This window comes from Rhinopithecus roxellana, chromosome 3 (genome assembly GCF_007565055.1).
Source record: "Rhinopithecus roxellana isolate Shanxi Qingling chromosome 3, ASM756505v1, whole genome shotgun sequence".
Classification (NCBI taxonomy): domain Eukaryota; kingdom Metazoa; phylum Chordata; class Mammalia; order Primates; family Cercopithecidae; genus Rhinopithecus; species Rhinopithecus roxellana.
Window position 1 is genome coordinate 99,407,985 of NC_044551.1, and position 26,049 is coordinate 99,434,033.

Genomic DNA, 26,049 nt, shown 5'->3' on the forward strand with positions numbered 1-26,049 from the left:
AAATCCACTTTTTTTCTCCATCTATTTATGCCATAGAATGTTTTCAGACCTCCTTTCCGTGAGTTTGTGATTATCCTTCTCATTTACCAATGAGGGAACTTGAATTATTTCCAAGCAAGTACTACATTCCAAAGTAATTAATATTGTGGGTTCTGGCATCAGGCAGATCCAGTTGCAAATTCTGGCTCTGACACTAAGTGGGTGACATTGGGAAAACTGCTTAACCCCTCTAACTTTCAGTTTGCTTAATAACAGTTATCCATTACAGGGTGGTAGCGAGAACATGCAAGAAAAGCATTAGTGTATGGCCTGACAAGGAGGAAATACTGATGACTGTTGGCTATTAGTATTTTTAAAAGATCCCCAAATAGATATTAACATATCTCCTAGCTTATCAGAACGGTCTCTTTTATCTTTCCTTCTTTCTTCTTCTCTCTACAAGTTTTCTAGTATGGTTAGAAAGGAAATGTATAGCCAGTCACGTTGGTTCATGCCTGTAATCCCAGCACTCTGGGAGGCTGAGGCGGGGGATCACTTGAGCCCAGGAATTTGAGACCAGCCCTTGGCAACATAGCAAGACCCCATCTCTATTAAAAAAAGAAAAAAGAAGAAAGGAAAAAGGAGAAATGAAATCTGTAGAATGTAGATTTTATGCTTTCATAGAAATAATAGGTAACAGATTAAAAAAATTTCACGTGAAGAGTAACCACTCCACTCCCTCTTTCTTGCCAAGCTGAAATAAACACCACTTTAATGTAAATTCTTCTGATTGCACATGTCTGGGGTAGCACAATAGTCAATTCAGCTCTGGAATTTCTATATAGAAGGTAGCTGAGGCAACCTGTTAGTAAAGCAGGTCTAAAAACTGATCCCGCACCTGCAGTTGCAGAGCAGGTGCAAGTTTTATTTATCTGGAATGGCTCTAGGGAGGTATTGACTGAGGTTATGGGGAGGCTGGCCACCCCCACACCAGGAACTCCTCACTATCAACCTGCTTGCCTCACCCTGTCAGTGAGGTGGTGTTTTGTTCTTCTTCTTCTTTATATATATTTATTACTGTTTTGAGACAGGCTCGCTCTGTCACCCAGGCTGGAGTGCAGTGGTGCTCGATCTCAGCTCACTGCAACCTTTGTCTCCTAGGCTCAAACAATCCGCCCACCTCAGCCTCCCCAGTAGCTGAGATCACAGGTGTGTGCCACCACACCCAGCTAATTTTTGTATTTTTTGAAGGCAGAGGGTTTTGCCATGTTGCCCAGGCTGGTCTTGAACTCCTGGACTCAAGCGATCCACCCGTTTGGGCCTCCCAAAGTGCTGAGATTACAGGTGTGAGCCACCATGCCTGGTCGTCTCCTTTTTCTTTTTCTTGGAGACAGGGTCTTGCTCTGTTGCCCAGGCTGGAGTGCAGTGGCACAATCATGGCTCACTGCAGCCTTTACCTCCTGGGTTCAAGTGATCCTCCTACCTCAGCCTCCCAAGTAGCTAGGATCACAGGCACACATCACCACACCTGGCTAATTTTTATATTTTTTGTAGAGACGGGGTTTCACCATGTTGCCTAGGCTGGTCCCCAACTCCTGGGCTTAAGCAATTCTCCCACCTCAGCCCTCAGCCTCCCAAAGTGCTGGGATTAAAGGCCTGGCCTCCCTTTTTTTTTTTTTTTTTTTTTTAAATTTTTTTCTTCTTTAAGACTATTAAAGGAACGGAATATACCAGTTTAGCCTGATCTAGCAGATGTTAGCCTGACCTAGCTGAAGTTGAGAAATAATTTTATTTTTTTGACCTTGGTCAGGCAAGTATAATTAAGTCAGCAGGAAATTCAAAATTGGCAACACTTTTATGAGAATAAATCACCTTGTGAAGGGAAACAGCACTACATGAATGTCTACAGGCTATAATTTTTAAAATTAGTCTTATAGAATTTTCCTGATTCACCAAAGGAGATATTTATGGTTTGGAGTCTTGGTCCTTGGCAAGAGGCCCCTCAGGCAGCAAAGCCCAGAGCAGGAGGACAAAGCGAAGGTGCCCTCACTCTGCTGCATACTCACCCTGTCTGTGACCGTCGCTATGATCAGGGCGTTTGGCACTAGAAGAGCAGTTTTGGTTTTCTTTATTAGGGTTACTGAGAAAGCTGGAATAGAGATCTGAAACAGAATCAGCAAGTTAATGCCAGTTCAGACTTGACAGAATAGCACTTCGAATCTTCACATTAAAGGAAAAAAAAAAGAAAAAAAGTAAACAGAAATCAAAACCAGCAGCAAGCTCCCCAGCCTCCATGAAGAAAAGTCAGTCTTACAGAGTGGCAGGAATATGTCACTGAGCTCCTCAAAATGGTGTTTACTGAGCCGGAGGATAGATCTGAATCATCAATTGGACTGAAGATCTTGGTGGGAAACCTTTATCTTCAGACATGGAAATAGAATGCAAAATGTATATTCATTTTAAAGATAAGCCCAAGGCTCTAAAGAAATTTCAAGCTTGTGGTCACCCACTTTGGGCTAACTTCCACATGCCCCACTCTCCTCTGTCTTTAGGTGCATGTTGCGGGGAAAATGTTAAAAAGCACTGGTATAATAGGACCATCACTCGAGAGAAAACCTGGGATCCGAATTCTTGGCTCAGTTCTTTTTTTTTTTTTTTTTTTTTTGAGACAGAGTCTAGCTTTGTCGCCCAGGCTAGAGTTCAGTGGTGCCATCTCAGCTACCGGCAAGCTCCGCCTCCCAGGTTCATGCCATTCTTCTGCCTCAGCCTCTCGAGTAGCTGGGACTACAGGTGCCCGCCACCACGCTCTGGCTAATTTTTTTGTATTTTTAGTAGAGATGGGATTTCACCGTGTTAGGCAGGATGGTCTGGAACTCCTGACCTTGTGATCCGCCCGCCTCGGCCTCCCAACTTGGCTTAGTTCTGTTACTACAGGTTGAGCATCCTTAATCTGAAAATCAGAAATCCAAACTATTCCAAAATCCAAAAGTTTTTGAATGCTGATATTGATGGATTGATGGTCAAAGGAAATGCTCACTGGAGCATTTCAGATTTTGGATTTTTGGATTAGGAATGCTCAGTCAGTTATATATTTGCAGATATTGCAAAATCTGAAATCCAAAACACTTCTGGTCCCAAGCATTTTGGATAGGGGATACTCAACCTGTATCTACATGACCTACTCCCCCTTGTAAGCCATCTGTTCTAGGCCTCAGTTTCTTGATTTATAAACTGGAGATAGTCTCATCTACTTCTCAGGATTTTCTGTGGATTAAGTAAGATAATATATGCAAAATGCCCAGGGATGAATACAAATTTCATTTACCTCCTCACTTGTTTATGAAATCAGGATGAGTGAAATAAAAGAACCCTAAATACTTTTCTGGTTCAACAAAGAATAACAACAACAGTAACTATAGAAGCTACGATTATTGATACCTGTTTACCAGGTAGAATTTAATTATGATGATCCTACATAGTCAATATTATAAGAAATAAAGAAATTTATTTAGAGAGGTGCATATCATACATAAGAAGTTACAAAGATGGAACTCAAGCCAGTCTGATTCAAAATGTGGGTTCTTTTCAATACAATGTGCTGTAAAATGTATCAAATGGCACAAAGAACAGAAGTTCATGATAATTTATGTTATACCTCTCCAACCAAATTTGATCTCAAAGGAAAATGGATCGCCATCACTTCAATCCCTGAAAATAGAGTTGCAGACAGCCATGGTAAAATGATCCGACTCCCTCCTTCCCTAGGAACTCATACTCATTTGAACATCTACTTCTTGAAAATGCCTCACATATTCTCAAAAAGTGGAGAAGAGATGTGCTTTATGTACGTACTGCCAGCTTGAAGGAAGCAGGCACAATGAGCTTTTTTTTTTTTTTTTTTTTTTTTTTTTTTTTTTTTTTTTTAAGACGGAGTTTTGCTCTTGTTGCCCAGGCTGGAGTGCAGTGGCGCGATCTCAGCTCACGGCAACCTCCTTCTCCCAGGTTCAAGTGATTCTCTTGCCTCAGCCTCCTGAGAAGTTGGGATTACAGACGTGCGCCACCACGCCCGGCTAATTTTTTTTTTTTTTTTTTTGAGATGGAGTTTCGTTCTTGTTGGCCAGGCTGGAGCGTAGTGGTGCGATCGCGGCTCACCGCAACTTCCACCTCCTGGATTCAAGGGATTCTCCTGCCTCAGCCTCCCGAGTAGCTGGGATAACAGGCATGTGCCACCATGCCTGGCTAATTTTTTTTTTTTTTTTTTTATAATACTACTGCATGGCAGAACTATGCCAAACGCAGAAGTTTATTTTTATTTATTTATTTATTTATTTATTTATTTATTTATTTATTTTGAGACGGAGTCTCGCTCTGTCGCCCAGGCTGGAGTGCAGTGGCCAGTTCTCGGCTCACTGCAAGCTCCGCCTCCCGGGTTTATACCATTCTCCTGCCTCAGCCTCCCAAGTAGCTGGGACTACAGGCGCCCGCCACCTCGCCTGGCTAGTTTTTTGTATTTTTTAGTAGAGACGGGGTTTCACCGAGTTAGCCAGGATGGTCTCGATCTCCTGACCTCGTGATCCGCCCGTCTCGGCCTCCCAAAGTGCTGGGATTACAGGCTTGAGCCACCGCGCCCGGCCTAATTTTGTATTTTTAGTAGAGACGGGGTTTCTCTATGTTGGTCAGGCTGGTCTCTAACTACTGACCCCAAGTGATCTGCCCGCCTCGGCCTCCCAAAGTGCTGGGATTATGGGTGTGAACCACCATGCCCAGCCACACCCAGCTAATTTTGTATTTTTAGTAGAGACGGGATTTCTCCATGTTGGTCAGGCTGGTCTCAAACTCCCAACCTCAGGTGATCCACCCGCATCGGCCTCCCAAAGTGCTGGGATCACAGGTGTGAGCCACTGTGCCTGACTGCAAAATGAGCTTTTAATTTTGAATATTTGCATTCACATCTGGGTTTATGAGATGGGCTTATTTATTGCCCTCAATGATCTAGGCAGGAAGACTATGGAAGAACAAGGAGTAATCCAATTGAGACATTTTCTAAAAACTATTTGCCAAAGAACTCCACTCACAATATTTTTCAAAGGCAGGAGGCAATTCAGAACTTACAAGTTGGGATAAATTTGGAAAAAAAGAATTTGAGATCTACTTAGATCATGATTTTAAAAAAATGAGTCTAATTTTGTTTCTGAGCAGCAGCAATACAAACATGCAGTGACAAAGGGCTATAAATTTAGATTTTTCATAATCTAAGGCATGGAACACCCTTAAGAAAGTTTTCAATCAATTGCTTCATGAGTATAAAATTACAACCAGATAACCTTTGTAAAATAAAGCTTAAATCACTTTTCAGTCTGAGCCTAGACAGAATGTGATATATGCATGCTAATTTTACTAGCATCTGAAAATACCAACAGGCTGACTAAAAAGGTCCTGATTAAATTAAGGCTACACTTTATTAATATTTTTCCAGGGTAAATGATAATATTTTTCCAGCATAATGGTAACATTTTTCCAGGGTAAACTGCTTTAGAAGGGGAACTTGATTAGAAAGTTCCCACGGTAGAGCAATTGTTTGGGTGCCTTCAGCTCATACTGGATCATGCTGGACTGAGGTCCATTGGCAGTGAGGAAATTCTGCAACATCTCTGAAGCCCAAATCTCCTTTGACACCATCCTTAGAAGGGATGGAACATACAAGTCACTATCATGGTTCTTATTCCCATGCCCTGCTAATTTTCAGTCTCCTGCCTCTGTAGGTTACACACTGTAAAAGCAATCTTAGTATATCCATGTCTTCAAAAAACCAGGGTCACTTCTTCTAACTTCTTTTTATCAGTTCTTAGGTAGAAGTAGAACTTTAAAACCATTGCTAGAATCATATCAGCTTGAAAGTGCACTGACTGCCTTTGTGGATCCCCCAGCCGCTTAACAAAGACTAATACTTTGTTCATTAGTGTCTTCAGTCCCTGCTGCTCTGCTCAGAGATGTTGGCTCTATATGAATTCCTGAGAACTATATCACATTGATCAGTACTACCCAATCCCCTTCCCCATTCCATGAACAAGACCTTTAATCCAGAAATGTAGAAATAGGTGAAATACTGCTTCATGTTGCTTTGTATTATACTGATTCAGATAATACTGTCAATCAAATAATGCTTATCTAAACATAGCTCTATATGATAAAAAATCAATATAAAAAGAATATGTTTTACCTAAAGAATAGTATGCTAGTCTTCAGCTCCAACACCAACAAAAGAAAATATTCCTATTAGATTTGTTAAGTGGTCTTTATGCAATTGCCAGTGGTTTTAGAGAGAATATTTAGATAAGGTACATCTACCACTCAAAACAAAAAGAAGTTTTAATCAGCTACTTCATGACTATGAGAGTTGCTTCTTCATACTCATGAATCAGAATGACTGAAAACTCACTGAGGTCATGCAAACCCAAGAAATGTTTCTCTGGTGTTATTCTGGAGGCCTGAATGAACTGTGATGTGACATCGTAGCTCAAAGGTAAAAAAAAGTCAGTGGGATAGAATTATCTTTTCCTTGATAGGCCACAGTCCCACGCTCCCCAGTTTAGAGGGCAGTGCCAATTCCTTTAGGCTGTTCTCCTTAATGTCTCAGGATGTCATGTGTTTCTACTCCCCCAAATCTGTGTTTAATAATGATGAAAAGATGTCATATCAGAGTACACTTGGGATCGAGGGTGTCTGACTTTCCCAGGCTAGGCCTTAACTGCTCCACTTCCTGCTCATTTTGTGCTGGTGAGGGTACAAAGGGAGTGCTAATAAGTAGTTTATTTATTGGCCTGCTGTCGTAGACATCACTGATAACTGGTATAAATATGGTATAAAAATGGATGTTTCTTAAAAGACATGATTTTGGTTTAAATGTATGTCTTTGAAAATCATGGTACACCCTCCATATAAACAACTTTGAGAGTTCGCTGGTGACATCTGAGTAAAAAGGATTTAGGGTATGGCTATGGGTGAGGTACATGTGTATATATGAGGTATATGTATATGAAGAAATGAGTGAGAAAATAATGTTTAGGGAAAAAGAGAAGTTAGTGTCATCTGGAGGCATTTAGAACCTGCAGTATTTGGAATCACAACAAAGGAAACTTGGCATAAAAGAATAACCATAATACAAATATCTATAAATATAGCTAAATTTAAGACGATTAATATTTACCATATACAATAAAGTATAGGGTTAGCGTGTTTTTTTTTTTTTTTAATTATACCAACCTTTGTGTCTTTTCCAAAGACCTTGGAATGAAAACAAATCCAGTTTTCTGATACAAAGAGCTTTCCTTGGTATAGTATTTCTTTCTGTAGAGCACAGGTAAAGCCTGGGAGAACACACACAGGTGCAGCATCATTTAGAATTTCCATTTAAAATAAAAACCGTGTATATATTTTGGTGACTCAAGGATGGGCAGAGAATACATTCATACTCAAAAGTTTTATTGCCTCTTCTTCTGTCATCTTTATGGAAAGCAAGCTGTGGCGACCAATTTGTTTTTAAATTCAAAGTCTTATCAACTTCAGTATAAATATCAGAATGAAAAGGCAAATCTACCATTGTACCTGAGAGACCAAGAATGGGGTTTTACAAGTCTCCTCTATCATGTGCTGATATTAGTACACCTGTTCCCCTTTTCCCCAGTATTTTCACTAATGACTGTTTTCGAAATAGATGGCCTCACTAGGGGAAGAGCATATAACCCACACCTTCTGTCTGAAGGTCATGGCAGGAACCCAGCATATTGCCTCAACTTTTGCACATCAAGAGAGGCTAGAATGGAACTTTGGGCCCCTTGATGAACCACTGCAGAGCCCAGTAGGCATGCTTAACTAGCATGCTGGGCAAGATATTTAGGTGACCATCACACCCTTCATAGTGGCATCAGCACATGTCTGTCCATGTCTAAGGAAGTGAGTTTTCTTTTAGTCTTCTCCTAGTGGCCTCTCTTGCCCCAGGCTTGTTATCCCAAATCTTAAAGCAATGTAAGCATGTGTATTTCAGCAATAAATAAAGAAGGGAAGGGTATCATGGAACCATCTTGGGTGACTCCATACCCCATGGAGAACTGTTTCTTTTTGTCCTTTGTGATCTTTTCACGCTGCCTGGTGAAAGCTGATTGAAGCTGGTGTTATTGTTATGTTATGACTTTCAGAAACCTGATCCCCTTGGTGACTCAGTCCATAGACTCTGCCCTCTTTCTTCCCCAAAACTAATGATCAACTTTTCAAATATATAGCTTAGAAAGTCAAACAGGTCAGAACTTACTTTGCTTCAGTGGTTCCTCCGTTGGGACACTAAGAAACAACTTGTGAAAGTGCATATTGGCCTTGTACTACAATGAGAACAAAATACAAGCATCACCACTCTCACTTTCTTGTGAAACATCACAAATTCAATTTCAACAACAAATTTTCCCTCCCTTAATAGTATCTTTAGGAATTCCTTCTCACTGATCTTACAGTCTCTGACACAAGCCTTCAGTAAAACACAGTGAAAGTCAGGGCACACAAGTTTCATTTTCTAACAAGTTTAATGCTTTGCTGGTTGGATATAATGATGCAGCTGCTGGTCAGCCTACTGCTGAGGTAACAGGGATGGACAAGGATGTCCCTAATCAGAAAGGGGATGAAATTCTAAGGAATCTCATTAGAGAGGGTACTGGATCCCAGGTACTAAACGTACCAGTAAGTACTCTCAGAAGCGTACAGTGGTTCAAAGCTTTGTAGTCAGGTAAACCTGAGTTGAAGTCTTGGCTGTAGTGGCTCTAGCTCTTGGTGTGTGACCACGGCTTAGTCCCTTAATCTCCCTGGGCCTTGGTTTCCTTTTCTGTACCACAGGGCAAAAACAGTACCTGCCTCAAGGTATGCCATAAGGCTTAAATGGGATAATACACAGAAAGGACCTATAGTCTAAGGCGACATATGGCCACTCTTCCTACTGTATTATTGTGAAGGCATTTCCTTAGCCAGTGACAGGAGCAGGATGCAGTAGGCTACTGTCAAGACAAGTAGGATTTCATACAAAGACTTCACTCTCCAGGGTAGCAGAAAGCCCAAGACTATGAAAGCTGCAAATCACTTCATTTTCAAGGGATCTGTTTTCACAACTGTGACAATAACAATGGATAGCCAGCAATTTACAGATTGTAAAACACTTTCATCTGCATCATACAGCTATTAAGCAGTAGAACTGTCAGCTGGATGTGGTGGCATGTGCCTGTAGTCTTAGCTACTTGGGAGGCCGAGGCAGGAGGATCTCTTGAGCCCAGGAGTTCAAGCCTGCAGTGAGCTACGGGGTATAACTGGATCCTCTCTCCACAACATCAGTCTGCCTCATACGATACTTCTGAAGAAAAATTCTTATAAGGAGAATGGGTAGGAGGCCCTGGATGGCTTATTATCCAAATCAAGAGTGGTCTCAATGGCAAAACTGGCCTTTTTTTTTTTTTTTTACCATAAAGAACTACAGACCAGGTCATAAAGACGATAGATGGCCCCTGCAAGTCAGCTATTTTATAGATAAACACCTTGTAGAAAGATACTTTGATTAAAGCTGGGTGTTCTATGGCTTCACTGAGCTTTTGTTTTCAATGGCTACAGTGAGCAATGGTTGCATGCTTGATTTAAAATATGCTAGGCCATAAAGTCTTCAAAAATGTCAATGTAAAAATTGGCAAAAGAGGTAGTGGGGCTGATTTCAATTAAAAGGGACATAGCAGGCTGAGTGTGGTGGCTCATGCTCCTAATCCCAGCACTTCAGGATGCAGAGGTGGGTGGATCGCCCGAGGCCAGGAACCCTGCCTAACACGGCAACACCCTGTCTGTACTAAAAATACAAAAATTAGCTGGGTGTGGTGGTGCACATCTATAATCTCAGCTACTCAGATGGTTGAGTCATGAGAATCACTTGAATCCGGGAGGTGGAGGTTGCAGTGAGCCGAGATCATGGCACTGCACTCCAGCCTGGGCAACAGAGCAAGACTCTGTCTCGAAAAAAAAAAAAGAAAAGAAAAGACATAGCAAATACATGCAGTATGTGACTCTTGATTGGATCCTGGAGAGGAAAAAAAACACCTTTATAAAGGGTATTTATTACCAGGACTACCATGGAAATTCAAAAGTGGATTTTATATTAATATTTTAATACATTTCATATTTAAATTTCTTGGGTGTGCCGATGGTTTTTGGTTTAGCTCTTATGAGGCACATATTCAAGTATTTAGAGGGGTGAAGAATTAAAAAAAACCCAAACTCCTGGCCCAGTACATGTATCACACTCTGATGACATAGAACTGAGTTTTGTTTCCTATCTGGGTGTATTTTAGAGCAGAACCAAAATTAGTTCTGGAGAATAATCCTGACCCTGTTCAAAGGTCTTACTCCTCTGTGTGCAGTTGGCTGGCCTACTACTCTTCAGGCAGATGCTTATCAGACTCTTCAATTTCAGCACAAGGATGTCACAACTCCCCTTGTCTTGTTAATTATTGGATAAGCACGTGACTCTGTGTTGGTCCCTGATCTCTGGGTATTTGTCAGAGTTCGAGGCCACAGCATAGAACTCACCACCATGCAATGTGCTGAAAAGTGAGTTGTGGGATATAACATTGATAAAAAACGGACTGGAGGAACTACTGCCTGTTTGTTCCTCTAAATTGTCTCAACTCTATGCCTATCTTAGTCCTGACCAGCAGGAAGGTGCGTACTTGAGTTCCTTCTTGTCACTGGCTTCAATAGTCTTGTCACCCCCTAAGACAATACAAATTCCATTCTCAAATTACCTGGCTGGAAGATGAAGACTTTTTTCTTTCAGTCTTAGGGTCATTTTTGCTTTCTGTTTTACAGTCGTTCTTATCACTTGCTAAAGAGGCACCATCAAAACTGGATTTTGACCTAAAGAAAGAAAGTCCAGGGTGTCTATAAGATAATTTTTTTTTTTGAGACAGTTTTGCTCTGTGGCCCAGGCTGAAGTGTAGCAGCATGATCACGGCTCACTGCAACCTCCCCATCTAGGACTCAAGCGATTCTCCCACCTCAGCCTCCCAAGTAGCTGGGACTACAGGTGTGTGCCACCATGCCCAGATCATTTTTTTGTAGAGATGGGGTTTCACCATGTTGCCCAGGCTGGTCTTGAACTCCTGGACTTAAGTGATTTACCCGCCTCAGCCTCCCAAAGTGCTGGGATTATAGACATGAGTCACCACACCTGGCCTATGAGATACATTTTTCATTAATTTATTGTAATAAATCTTGATTGTTATACTATCATCTTAAGAAAACCTGACATTTGTTTTTCTTTTCTGGATATCAAAAATCATTCATGATACTCTGAGAGCATTTACACAGCACATGCTTTAGGACACTGGAAGGATTTCAGCAGGCTGTAATCAAAAACTGTAGAAATAGTAACTTATAGAGGGTGAAATAATGATCAAGTTGTGAAAATAATTATGTCATTTTAAAAGTATTTTAATCAATATGTAAAAAAGGAGTACTTGAGGCAAACTACTAAATAGTATTGCGGCTATAGTTCAATCAAAGAATATTTTTGTTTCAGAATTCCACTAATATTTAACAAGTATTAATTGATTGGGGCATTGTGTTAAATCTCTTGGGGCCCATAACACAGTCTTTGTCCTTAAGGCGCCTGTGTACGCATGCATCAGACACTTTTTAAAAACGGCAGTACATGATTTAGCACCAAAAAAACAAACAAACAAAAAATATTACAGCAGTTAGGAGAAGGTATGGAGCCAATAAGTCTAACAGGAGGTGAGAGAAGAGGAAAACAGGCCGGGCACAGTGGCTCACGCCTGTAATCACAGCACTTTGGGAGGCCAAGGTGAGCAGACCACCTGAGGTCAGGTGTTTGAGACCAGCCTGGCCAACATAGTGAAATCCCATCTCTACTAAAAATACAAAAATTATCCGGGCATGGTGGTGCGCGCCTGTAGTCCCAGCTACTCGGGAGGCTGAGGCGGGAGAATCGCTTGAACCTGGGAGGCAGAGGTTGCAGTGAGCTGATATTGCACCACTGCGCTCTAGCCTGGGGGAGAGAGCAAGATTCTGTCTCAAAAAAATAAAAAAGTTAAATTTAAAAAGGTAAATAAAGAGAAGAGGAAAACAAGAGAATAACGTGGGCTTGAAATGCTGGGCCTAAGAGGATAAGCAAGAATCGGGTATGAGGAAAAGACACAACACATCCCGGAGTGGAAATACAAGTGAAATCAGAATAAAACAAAAATGAAACCAAAAAACATGTTTGAAGCCAAATCTTCCTTTTTCCTGTTAAGGACAGAGGTCAGAGCTCCAGAGTTTCTTTCTAAGGCGATTCTAGTCCTGGTTTTTCATTTTAGTAGATGTGTGCATTTGTATGTTTCTTCAACCCTATGGCTAAAAGCAGTCGCTTCAAAGCATGCACGGATGATTTTTGGAGTTATATATACGAATACGTTTTACGATCGTGAAGTTGCTTTAATGTTTCTGAGAGGAAATGGCACATAAAATCCATGATTTCACGATATTATTCCTTAAAATGAGGTTCAGTTAAAAAAAATTGGTTCAAAGTGGATTTAAGAACAATCTGAAGTAATTCAGGTGGTACATGGGTGTCACAGATAAACAGAAAGGACTGAAGTTAGAGAATTATGCTCTGGTTTTCTCAGCTGTGAAAAGATGGACTATATGAAGTCCTAGGCCTCTTCTAGCCACTACAGTGTATGATTCCACAGTGCTCAAATCACAGGTCAAATACCCCTCAGCTGTTCAAGGTAAATGAATTTAATTTCAGACACAGGCCATTTAAGCTATTCACAGATGTAAATTCCCAGGGAATTCTAGGGATTACTTTTTTTTGGAAGCTATGAAAAAACATTTGTTCTCTATTTGAAAATAAAATTATCTGTACAAATGTCCACTTACCTTTTATTTATACTATTCACAGATTTGAATTCATCATCTCTACTGATTCAAATTAATAAATGTTAATGGAACGGGCAAGGAAATGATCAGACTGTTTGAAGATCCATGGCCTGCAAGCAAATATGACAAGTAGGGTGGCTCTACCCTTGATAATTTCAAAAAGCAGAAGCAATAAGGGGCTTCATCTGCGTGGCACTGGCCCCTGTGGACAGGGTATGTACATAATATTGATTTCTTTGGGTCTCTTCAACCCTGTTATTCTCACTTCCTACAGGTGACAGGAAGCCCAGTGCAAAATGAAAATGTGGGGTCCCTTATATAAAAATTATTAATGAGTTAATCTTTTGAGACAAAGTCTCACACTGTTGCTGAGGCTGGAGTGGCACAGTCTCGGCTTACTGCAGCCTCTACTTCCTGGGTTCAAGCAATTCTCCTGCCTCAGCCTCCCGAGTGCATGCACCACCACACCTGGCTAATTTTTGTATTTTTAGTAGAGATGGGGTTTCACCATGATAGCCAGGCTGGTCTTGAACTCCTGACCTCAAGTTATCCACCTGCCTCACCCTCTCAAAGTGCTGGGATTACAGGTGTGAGCCACTGCGCCCGGCCCCCTTACATAAAAATTATTAAGCATTTCTGGATAGCAAGAGGGGAGCATTAAACCAAGTGTGGGCCCTTTCCAGCTGCACAGACCACATGCCCATGAAGTTTAGCAAGCATGCCCTGTGAGAGTGTATTATTATTACTGAAGCCTGGGGAAGTTGGAGTAAAACCAACAAAGTTTTTAAGGTGTCTGCTGTAGTCAGCCAACAGTGGTGAAAGACATGAGAAATAACGTGCCTTGTGCCTTTGTGAAGAGAAGCATTAGGTGAGGCTTTGAGGGGAAACAACTAGAGGAAAAAAAATGGTTACACTGAGATGCTGGCCAGGCGCAGTGGCTCACGCTTATAATCCCAGGACGTTGGGAGGCCGAGGCCAGTGGATCACCTGAGGTCAGGAGTTCAAGACTAGCCTGGTCAACATGATGAAACCCTGTCTCTACTAAAAGCACAAAAATTAGGTGGGCATGGTGGTGCACGCCTGTAGTCCCAGCTACTGGGGTGGCTGAGGGAGGAGGATCGCTTGAACCTGGGAGGTGGAGGCTGCTGTGAGCTAATGTGCCACTGCACTCCAGCCTGGGTGACAGAGCGAGACCCCAACTGAAAAAAACAAAAAAGGCCGGGCGCGGTGGCTCAAGCCTGTAATCCCAGCACTTTGGGAGGCCGAGACGGGTGGATCATGAGGTCAGGAGATCGAGACCATCCTGGGTAACATGGTGAAACCCCGTCTCTACTAAAAATACAAAAAAAAAAAAAACTAGCCGGGCGAGGTGGCGGGCGCCTGTAGTCCCAGCTACTCCGGAGGCTGAAGCAGGAGAATGGCATAAACCCGGGAGGCGTAGCTTGCAGTGAGCTGAGATCCAGCCACTGCACTCCAGCCTGGGCGACAGAGCGAGACTCCGTCTCAAAAAAAAAAAAAAAAAAAAGTGAGATGCCACAAAACAGCATGCAGGAAAGATGGAGAGATAATTGGGAATTAGAGTCAGAAGAGGAAAATTTGGGGAAGAGTTAAGACTTACTCTTGGTCCTGAATGAAGCATAGATTTGGAGAGAAGACATGGGCTGGTAAGCCAGGAAGGAAGCAAAAAGTGGAGTTAATAATCTTTCAGCAGAGACCAAAAGAAGTAGAAGGTAGCAGTTCTAAAAGTTCTAATAATGGTGAAGGACAACAATTATTTCTCTACTCAGTTTAGATAAACTGCACTTACCCCATCACACACTCTTGGTTTAACCGCTATCTTTTAAGTGCCCCAAAGCAACTTTAGTCTCTACCAAACGGTAGTTGGTGTCTCTGAGAATGATGAAGCTACGGCTACACATCTCAAAACCACCTGTCCCCTCCAGCCCCACAACCAAACTGCCCCTCCCTCTCTTAGTCTGTCACAGGAAACTGGTGGCCTGATGGGTCTCTGGGATGGGGATTCTTTTCCTTGGCTTTTTCATGGCCCCCAGGAAAATGAGACACCAGGTGGGCACACCCGAGGCTGGGCAGACACTCCAACCTGGCCAGCCTTCCCAGGTGCTTTCTAAACATATGCCTGAGAGTGGGCTACCCTGCCCTCATCACTTAGCAAAATCAGCGCTTTCAGAAAGGTGCAGATGCTCTGCTGAAGGTTGGGGCAGGAGGGAGAAAAAGATGCTGCCTGGGTATCGAGGAAAAATGTTCATTCTTTCTCAGGAGTATTATTTGTCTATAGTATTAATACATCCTCACTCTTAACAAAAAACCCCAGCTCCTCCCATAATGCCCTCTCCCCAAAAGACAAAAGAGAACAAAGAGAGTCAATGGAGGACTCACCGTAAGCTAATGATTTTCTTCTGGTCTGGGGAGTCGGCCTCCACAGATGGGGTAGGGGATTGGGCTGTTGGCGACCTGCAGGCTTTCTTTTTCTCCTCCACACCATTCTCAGCCTCTGAGCTGAAGAAGAAAGGAAAACGCTTCAACTTAGACATTCAGAGAGAGGTAGCTGGAAGGAAAACGATGAAGTAACCCGGTTTTCTAGAGTGGAATGATTTTCATTCCCCACTGATAGGCTAGTTAACTTTGACAGCTAGGCCCTTTCCCAATCTCCATTCTAACCCCTTGCCTGGTGCCCCAATGGCAGTAGCTGCAGGTCATACCTGTTTCACTTGTAAATGCCAAACTGTGTGGACTTGCTGGCTCCCAGGTCTGTGTTGCCCAGCTCTGCTGCTCTGCTTAGGCTGTGCTGGGGAAGTCAGATCACCTGGAGGCTGGGAGGGCCCTGCACACGTGCACACGCACACGCACACACACAGACACTCATGTGTGGCCTCCTCATGTGTGGCCTCCTGCAGGTGTGAGCCTTCCCTCTGGGAACCCCCACCCCTTTTGTTTGCACTTCTCTTATGTCACTTACATGTAGTTTAACCAAGCAGTTCCCTAAGCAATTTACAGTCTCTGATCTTTAAACCACCCAGACTAGGTAGGAATTACTACCCTCATTTTATAGATGAGGAATCTGAGGCTTTTGCTATCTTGCCTAAGTTCAGAGAGCTAGCATCTATCTTACTTGAGATTCAAACGCAGTATGTCTGTCTGCAAAGCCTTTGTGTTCTCTGTCTCCATCCATCCCCACAACCACCTACTCATCCATTTATCCCCATAATTAACTCTTCAGTGTGAGAGCTCCAGGGTGGGGTGGGAATCTTACTCATCTTTGTCCTAACCCTGGGGTCTAGGATAGTGTTGACCTACAGTCATGATCAATAGGCTTTGGAAAACCTAGGTCTGACCTAGATAAAAGAGAAGGTGGAAGGGAGTAGAGTGCAAGGTGAGTCAAGAGGGTTTGTGCATAGAACCAACAAACAGAGGACAACCAGCATGGGGGATGCAGAACTGGGCTCCATCAGTAGGCCAGTGAAGATTCTTGGGAAGCAGGGGAAACCATTTCCAATGGGAAAGTGGGAAAGGAAGGGAAGTTGAAGGAAAAATACAAAATGTTTTTTATGGATCAGAACTTCTTTGGTGTGTCAGCTCAGTAAAACACAAACGATACTTCTGAGGATGTGAGGACTCCATGGAGACTGAGCATAAAGAAAGACATGTTAAGATGGCATTGCTATGAGAAATTAGCTAATCTTCATTTTTATTTACCACCTATTTGGTATTCTCACCTGGATATGACTGTGCAGGCAGGAAATGCCACTGGATAATTTAAGCTGTCTGGTTGCTTTGCTGACCACTTTTCACAGCATATGAAAATTGCAGCCTAGGCGAGGAGTCCTATTGTAGTGTCAGAATCAAGGCCAGTATATCTGACAAGGGTATCTAACTAATAATCCCCACAAATGGTTGCTACTTTTTTTTTTTGAGATGGAGTTTCACTCTTGTTGCCCAGGTTGGAGTGCAGTGGCACGATCTCGGCTCACTGCAATCACTGCCTCCCAGGTTCAAGTGATTCTCCTGCCCGAGTAGCTGGGATTACAGGTGCACGCCACCATGCCTGGCTAATTTTTGTATTTTTAGTAGAGACGGGGTTTTGCCATGTTGGCCAGGCTGGTCTCGAACTGCTGACCTCAGGTGATCCTCCTACCTTGGCCTCCCAAAGTGCTGGGATTACAAGCGTGAGCCACTGTGCCTGGCCAAATGGTTGATGCTCTTAATTTTGTGGTAAGCATTTCTTTTTTCCTAGTAGATACATATCTGAGGACAGAGGTCCAACCTTCTATTTCTTCAATTCTTCTCAAAGTACTTAAAACAGTTACATACATTAAAAGGGCTCAGTGCATAACAGAATTGCATTATGTGACAAAGGTACATGGAAGGCCAAGGCCTTGAAATATTATTAGGAAAACCGTGTTTGGGTTTAAATAATAATTGGACTTTATTAAACTTAACACCATGTTTAATTTGTGGACTCAAAGAATTTTAGAATAGTTAAGAGGCCTTAAAGCACATCTCTGGCTTTTTTCTCTTCCCCCAAAACACACACACATTATCTCTCTTCTTCAACAGATTCAGGCAGAAATCTACTTGAGAAGCCCTCTTTAAGTAGAGACTGGGTATAGAACTTCAATAATCCATCTCAACATTTATTCAGATATTTACTGGATTTTATGCAGGATCAGATGAAGGCTTAGAGGGAGGGCCAGAGCTGTCCTGTACAGCATCTTTGTGTACAGAGAACCACTCTGCAAAAGGTGCTCCTGGCAGAGATAAGGTGCTCCTTGCTCTGGGCAGAAATGGCCCAGCACCAACGTCAGAAGGCAGCAAAACTGAGGCTAGATTTCAGTCCCTCTTTGACCCTGACTCATCTTGGTCAAGCTTTTGTGTGCAGCGCAGGTGACTAAGTGCTTAACCACATGAGGTGGTCCTGTTTTGGGACTCAGCTTAGCACTGAAAAGATTACAGTGCATGCCTCTAGATTGTCCTACTCAAACAATGTCTTTCAAGGATGGAACATACAGTTGTACTCAAAGTACCTTTTTCCTACATACTCTCCACTTTACTTCTCCTTCAGCTTGTGTCTTGTCTTCAGCACTGGTTCTCTCCTTGAAGGCCCTAGCCAGGGGGCACGTCTTCCACATTGCTTAAAAGTCTCTATGCTGCCTGCTGATTTTATAACTCACTAGGCATCTAATTAATACCTTGTACTGGTACCTTTTCTCCCAAAAATCTTAGTTATCCAGCACTAGACTAAGTTCCTCAAAGGCAGGAAATGTCTGTTTTTTTTTTCCACGGCACTCAGCTCAGTATTTGCTCACGGTGGTCATTTATAGGTTGAATGATACGGATTAATTATGTAGTATCTCAAAGAGGAAGTGAAATTCACCTACAGGTCAATTCGATCTTAGGTTTTTGCTTACTTAAAGATGCTACAGGCTCAAGCAAGTTAATTGCTCACACAGGCAAGATTATTCCTGCAAGCGTCCCTTACCTTGGAGGTCTTGTCAGCAGCAGACTGAAACTATGTAGAATTCAAGCAGCAGAGGCTAGCGTGTGTTTCAGTGAGCAGTGTGGGAGGGGAAATGGAATGCTTCCTCAAGGCCTTTTGGAAACTTTGAAGTCAATAAAGCTGAATCAGGCCTCTCAGCAACTGTAAAGCTACGGTCAACGAAGCTGAACAGGTTTCATTTAAATCATGAAAATAAGGAAATCAGTTTTTATTTATTTTTTAACCAGAAGACAAAGCCCTGTTATGGACTTTGACTAAAAGAGTCAACTGAAAAAACAAACCAAAAAAAACAATCCTCCTTTTTCAACAAATATTTACTGGACTGGTCCCTGCTGTCAGGGTGCTCAGAGCTTTGTAGGTGAGACAGGTAAGTGAGCTGGTGGTTGTTAAGTATCCATAGAAGCAGTAGAAGATGCTGGAGACACAGGACCAACCTTCACTTGGCCCTGGCAGGTTATTTCTCCTCCCATCTCCAACCCACTTTAAGCCTCAGTTATGGTCCCTGCCTGAAAGGTTTTTAGTAGAAATTTCAAAGCAGTGAGACAGTCATGCTTATAACAACTGAACCTGACTTCACCCATTAGGCGACAGCATTTTTATTTTTATTTATTTATTTTTTTGAGACAGAATTTCACTCTTGTCACCCAGGCTGAAGTGCAATGGCGTGATCTCCGCTCCCTGCAACCTCCACATCTCGGGTTCAAGTGATTCTCCTGCCTCAGCCTCCTGAGTAGCTGGGATTACAGGCACCTGCCACCATGGCTGGCTAATTTTTGTATTTGTAGTAGAAACGGGGTTTCACCATGTTGGCCAGGTTGGTCTCGAACTCCTGGTCTCAAGTGATTTGCCCACTTTGGCCTCCCAAAGTGCTGGGATTATAAAGCATAAGCCACCACGCCTGGCCAGGGGACAACATTTTTATTGCTGGCTAGGAAAACCTTGTTTCAATAAAACACTGCCACACACTGTTACACAATTTATAAATACAAAAACAGGTTGTACAATCTCTATCAATCATCTAATATTTGTCACTTCCCAGACCTCATTAGTTTGATGATGACTTAAATTTGGATTTCACAATTTTTCGGAATTAGAACTCTAATGTGGAGGCAACCATCATTCCTCCTGGAGACAGTATCTGTGAGTTTCAGGTAAACTCAATATGCCTTTCTCTTGTCACATCACTGGCCCTTTACCCCTCCCGCTGGGAATGTATTGTATTCAGGCACCATCACATGCAAGTCCAAGTAAATAAGTAGCTGAGGGCAGAAGTTATGATTAAGCTGTGTCTCAGGTGAAGGAAAACAAGTGTTTCACTGTGGTTCAGTCCAAGAAGGTGTGTTCCCTTCTACTTGCAGTGGTGAGTCCCTGTGTTTGAGTCTACTTACATGTTAATCTAAGCTAAAGGCATAAAAATATGTCACTAAGCTTCCTTATGGTAGCAGAAGTAGAGGTAGTTTTATATCTACCATTATTTTTTAAGAAGTCTGATCATTTTAAAGCCACAGTCTTGACCAACAAAGGTTTAGAAGAGTCTTGAAGATAAGATATGTTTCATCAGAGGGTCTTCATAGAATAAATTCCTGGAAATGGGATTGTTGTGGTCATGGGTGGGTCTCTGAAAGTAGAGTGTTGCTGAAACCCTGTAGTGAAAACCAGGTTGGCATCTTGATTCACCAAGATCTGGGGCCTCATAGGCATTTGTTTTCAGAGAGCTGCCTGCTCAGTGGCTCCGTGGCTGGCAGACACTCTTTGGAAAGCAAAGAGCTGGGCTACAGAGATGGAAGAGGGCTGGACGGCAGCCATAGTACAAATAAAGAGAGGCCTCACAGTGACCAAAAGAAGGAAATAGAATGGAGTGTGGAAGTACAAGAGTGAGCAATGGAGACAGGATGGCTGGGAAACCCTTTAGCTTCTCCAATTTCATAAACTCGGAATCTCCCAAATTAGATTTTTATAAGTCAAGAAGAATGACCTTCCATTTACAATTCTGATACATATATTTTTGTTTGGACAACTACACATTTCATTTATCTATCTACATATTTATTTCTGAATAGGCACTATAAGCATAAGTATAAAATTTAAAAGTTACAAATAGAAAAACAAATTTCTTTTTACCCCTGTTTCATGGTGACCCAGTTTCTCTCCACAAAGGCACCTACTCTTCCCAGCAACTTGTGTGTCCTTCCTGGGGGAGTCTGTGCACATATCAGCATGTGCATTTTTTGAAGTACAAATGATAGATAGCATGCTGTTCTACGCCTTGCTTTTTTTTTTTTTTTCTTTTTTTTTTACTTATTGTATCTTGGTGCTCTCCTGTCACTACCTAAAGATCTTCCTCATACTTTTAAATGACTGCATAAAGTTCCATTGTGAGGATGAATTGTTATTTAACCAGTTCCTTATTGACGGGGCATGTAGGTGGATTCCAGTCTTTTGCAAATACTAACAACATTGCACAAATGTCCTTATATGTTTATAACATGTGAATAATTTTCTGGAAATGGAACTGCTGCATCAAAAGGTATATGATAGAAAAAATGTTACAGCTATTGCCAAATTGCCCTCAGTAGACATTTTGTGATTCACACCCAAATATACAACAGTGTTTATATCTTCTCACTAATAAAGTGTTAGTCTTAAAAATATACATATTTTGAAGTACCTAATAGCTGGCACACAAAATAACAATAATCATTTTAATCATGACTAGTGCTAAACTTTTTGATCTTTGCAAATGTAAAAGGCTAAAAAATATTCCACTTACAGTTTTCATTTGCATTTTCTTCTTAAGAGTAAAGCTGAGTGTATTTCCATATATCTAAGCGCTTATTAAAATTTTTCTTGTTTTGTGAATTAGTTGTTTGTATGTACATTTTGCCAATTTATCTAATGGTTTGCTGTCACTCAGGCTGGAGTGCAGTACAGTAGCACAATCTCAGCTCACTACAACCTCTGCCTCCCAGGTTCAAGTGATTTTCTTGTCTCAGCCTCCTGAGTAGCTGGGATTACAGCTTGGGGGTTTGAGGCTGCAGTGAGCCATGATTGTGCCACTGCACTTTACCCTGGGTGACAGAGGGAGACCCTATCTCAACAACAAAAAGTGGTAGCTACTGAGGAGGCAGATAGGGGATGGGAGAGGTGGGATTGAGATCATTATACAATTTTAATGAATTATAGTATTTTGGTAAGCATTTAAACAATTTAAAAAGTTTTATTCATATCCTTGTAGCAAAGATGTAAGGTACAAAGTGGATAATAAAAATCAGTGGATTTACTATCTTCAAATGTTTGAGCTCTTACTATGTGTAAAACCTCATAGCAGATTTTATGTTCTCAAAGGACTTAGGCTTTACTGGGAACTTAAGTTTAGTACATAAATAAAGAACAAAACATGTCATAAAGGATATTGTGTCATAAAGAAGGTGTCTAAGGAATTCAGAAACCTCTTCTAATTGTAAAGAGGAGACTCAGAGAAGTTGTGTGGAAGAAATAAGCATGACACCCTTGTGTATGGGGAGGGCACTATGTCTTTTCTAGTTAAGTAGAAAAATATAGCTGTCAGAAATATATTTCAGTACGAGAAATGTAAATTATATTTCTATTTGTTGTATAAAACAGTAAAAATAAAACAGTCCTTTGGATTGGAGACATCAAAACTTTCGTTACTGCATCACAGCCATCGGTGCCACCTCTCTGCCCAAAGAAACGCTGCAGTTATACAATGATTATTGTGGAAGGATTGAGATTCGAGCTGGATACATACAATTTGGACTCATAGAGATGCCATAAGGTCATGAGAAACACAAGGAAAGGCAGAAGCAAAATATGCAGACAAGGAAAAGTCACTCTCACAAGGAAATCCAGTAATTTTTTTTTTGAAGTACAGGCAGCAGGAAGAAGCAGAAATTAAGTTGTGAAGTTTGACTCCTAACGAGAGAAGGCTACTTTTAGACTTCATTTGACTGGTGGCAGGTATTAATTGAAGATTTTTAAACAGAAGGAATGAAATGATGAGATATTAAATGCCCACCTTTTATACATCATGGACCTGATGAGCTATGGGCTTCTGGAGGACTATATTCCTATTTGTACAAGAACAAGGGAGGGTGGAAGCTAGAGACGAGAGAAAACAGAAAGGCAGGTAGGGAGGTGAATCTGAAGGCAAGAAGCAGACACTGCATTGGAGGGAAAATCCAGAGATAACATTGGAATGATTAGGGAGAGCACGCAATGGAGAGGAACATCCGAGAACACCAAGATTATCTGGGGGATGGAGAGGATGGCATTGCCACTAACAGTTATAGGGAACACGAGAGAAATTGTAGTTTGGTGGGAAGGATTTTGTAAATTTAGTTTTAGACATAATAGACGTTATGTTGATAGCAGGTAGAAAACTGTATCTAATAAAACCAAAAGAGCCCCAAATAGGTCAACAATAAAAAGAATATCAGATTTTGCAGAGGAGAGGTTCCGCCAGTTTGGAAACTAATTCCATTGAGTCTCAAGCATACTGCTGTAGCAAAAATGAATACCTAAACACCAGCAGCAATAGCAGGGCTAGAGAAATGGTTTAGCAGAGGCCACCATCTGGCTCCAGTAACTTCTTTAATATCGTCTCAAAGAAGACCCCTCTGTTCTCATGAAAGTGGACAAATCATTGTCCCATGAACAATTATGTGATTCATTCCTGCCTCTATATCTACTCCTAATTCTGTTTTCCTAAAATATTATGTCTCTTTGAAAGCCTAAGGCAACTCATATAACTCCAAAAAGCAATTAATTGTTAAGATTCTGATTCTGGAGAGACAGAAACCCAACTCAAACTAGCTTATGTTTTTTTAAAAAAGTAACCAAACACCCCCAAGGGTTTTTGTCACTGCTTTAAGATGAAGTCAACAGTAGAGAGTGGGTGCAGCTGCAGTGATTTCCCTTCCACCCTTGGAACGCACAGCAATGATCTCTAGGATCTTACTCTCCAAGACTTCTGGGACATCAATGTGCAATTCATCCTCCTAAGACACCGCCTCCATTATGTCATGCTCCAGAGTCAACAATGGCTTTCTATTGAGCACCAGATCGAGGCATCTGGACATGAGCCAAGACCCTCCAGTTTTGCAATCTCCCTCTGCTTTTCAAAAGGAATTCTCTGTTCCAGCCATGTTGGTCTTCTTACCTTGGCTGCACTTATATCATGTTCTGTCCTTCCTCTATGCATTGATTCTCAGTTCTCTGCTCCCTCCTCTCTACACACAGGAACCCATCATACCAGACTCTGAACAAATCCAGTTACATCCCCACTTTGATACTGACCTCCATCTCTTCATTATCAATAATATAAGAAATTATGCAATTAATACTTATTGCCTAGACATCTATTTGCAGTATAGGAAAACAATTAGCATTTTAAAAAGGTCTTGGGCTTAAATTTTATCTCAAAACCTACCTCATGAATGAACTCCTTCCCAAGTGTGGTTGACAAGTTTTGGAAGAGCGGGTGGGAGCAAGAGAAAAAGGTCAGTCGTTTCATTTTCCCCACCGCTGAATTGGCATTGTATGCAAACTTATTTTTTCAAACTGATTATTAGTTAGATGAGCAATAATTTGAAACCATATGGAAACTTGAAAAGACTGTCTTCATCAAACTAACTTCACAGCAGTAGCATTTTGAGGCCAAGCACAGTTGGAAAATAACAAAGTAAATTATAAAATGCAGCAAGGAGGTAGCAATGGACTTTTCTAGTTTCCAGCCAAGGAAGATTGATGCTGCTGATAGTGAATTCTCTTTTGCTATTTACAGCCTCAGTACATGAATGCTATTTTGCAATGCATAATACTACCAAACTTTCTAAAAACATATACTGAATAGATCTCCTCCAAACTAGACTATAACCTTTTTAGGGGCAGAGACTTTAAGCACTTTTTTTTTGAATTTCTGTCTTCATTCCTCTTTTTTTTTTTTTTTTTTTTTTTTTTAAAAAGCCTGTTGCACAGGCTAGAGTGCAGTAGTGTGATCTTGGCTCACTGCAACCTCCACCTCCTGGATTCAAACAATTCTCCTGTCTCAGTCTCCTGAATAGCTGGGATTACAGGCGTGTGCCACCATGCCCAGTTAATTTTTGTATTTTTAATAGAGACAGAATTTCACCATGTTGGCCAGGCTGGTCTCAAACTCCTGACCTCAGGTGATCCGCCCACCTTGGCCTCATATCTTCATTCCTTTGTGAAGCTCTTCTCCAGTAGCAGTTGGATGTCACAATGAGCCACTTTAATATACCTAAGATATATTAGAGGACATCTATTTGATTAAAGTTTTTGTCCTGAAGACTGTGTTTAGGAAAGAATTAGTTTTAAAGTCCAGAAAAACATATTTAGAGAAAATGAAAATTTTCATGACTCAGTGAGGTCTATCATAAAGGAGACCAATTTGGAACCTCACTTTAAAGGAATAGAAGATCAAAGAGAACAAAGCTATGGGGATGAGAACTTCAAGCAAGAGTCATAAAAGGTTCTATTACTAGTATACAAAGGAGGAGAAAGGAAAGAACTGACTTATATATCAGGAATGCCAAGGAGAAGTGGTATCTGTAGTACGAGAACTGCCAGGAGAGTAGAATGATAAGGAATAGAGTGGCTGAGGGGCCAGACTTACTGATGGACGGATAACGGTGCTTCTGAATTTAGGAGGGAATAACAGGCCCTGCCATGGTTTCCTGAGATGTGACAGTTTATGAACCTGATACTCATGAGAAAATTATCGTTTATCTTTTGATAGACGGGTATTGCAAGAGAGTAATGTCAGGGAAACTGGGTGCTATGGTCTGAATGTTTGTGTCCACCAAATATTGTTATGCTGATATTCTAACCCCTAAGGTGAAGGCATTAAGATGTGGGGCTTTTGGGAGGTGATTAGATTATGAGGGTAGAGCCCTCATGAATGGGATTAATGCCCTTGTAAGGAGCTCATTAGTCCCTTCCACCACATGAGGATCCAACAAAATGTAGCCATCCCTGAAACAGCAAATATGTCCTCACCAGATACTGAATTTGCTGATGACTTCATCTTGAACTTCCAGCCTCCAAAACTATGAGAAATAAATTTCTGTTGTTTACAAGAATATCAATCCATTTGCATTGCTATAGAGGAATACCTAAGACTGGGTAATTTATAAAGAAAAGAGGTTTAATTGGTTCACAGTTCTGCAGGCTGTCTAGGAAGCATAGTGCCGGCATCTGCTTCTGGTCAGGGTCTCAGGGAGCTTACAATCATGGTGGAAGGCGAAGGGGGAGCAGGCACGTCCCATGGTGAGAGTGGGAGCAACAGAGAGAAGGGGAAGTTCAAGATTCTTTCAAAAAACCAGATCTTATATGAACTGAGTGAGAACTCACTCATCACCAAGGTGATGGTGTGAACCCATTTGTGAGGGAACCACTGCCGTGATCCAATCACCTTCCACCAGGTCCCACCTCTGACACTGGGAATCACATTGGAACATGAGATTTGGAGGGGACAAACATCCAAACCATATCGTTCTGCCCCTGGCCCCTCACATCTCATCCTCACATTGCAAAATACAATCGTACTTTCCCCA

General features: G+C 41.6%; 1 protein-coding gene across 6 annotated transcripts in view; it reads right to left on the reverse strand.

The window, feature by feature from the left end:
* The window catches only part of GRAMD2B (GRAM domain containing 2B), a 67,296-nt gene that overhangs the window by 12,907 nt on the left and 28,340 nt on the right, over nt 1–26,049 (reverse strand). For 3 of the 6 annotated variants that reach the window (XM_030927415.1, XM_010382442.2, XM_030927411.1), the window contains exons 2-7: nt 15,337–15,456; nt 14,558–14,600; nt 10,800–10,911; nt 8,288–8,354; nt 7,243–7,346; nt 2,046–2,141 (exon numbers count right to left, since the gene is read on the reverse strand). In XM_030927415.1, coding sequence (XP_030783275.1) covers nt 2,046–2,141; nt 7,243–7,346; nt 8,288–8,354; nt 10,800–10,911; nt 14,558–14,600; nt 15,337–15,456 — 542 coding nt within the window. The remainder of the gene's footprint in view (nt 1–2,045; nt 2,142–7,242; nt 7,347–8,287; nt 8,355–10,799; nt 10,912–14,557; nt 14,601–15,336; nt 15,457–26,049) is intronic. The other 3 variants (XM_010382443.2, XM_030927412.1, XM_030927413.1) reach the window with 2 other exon arrangements.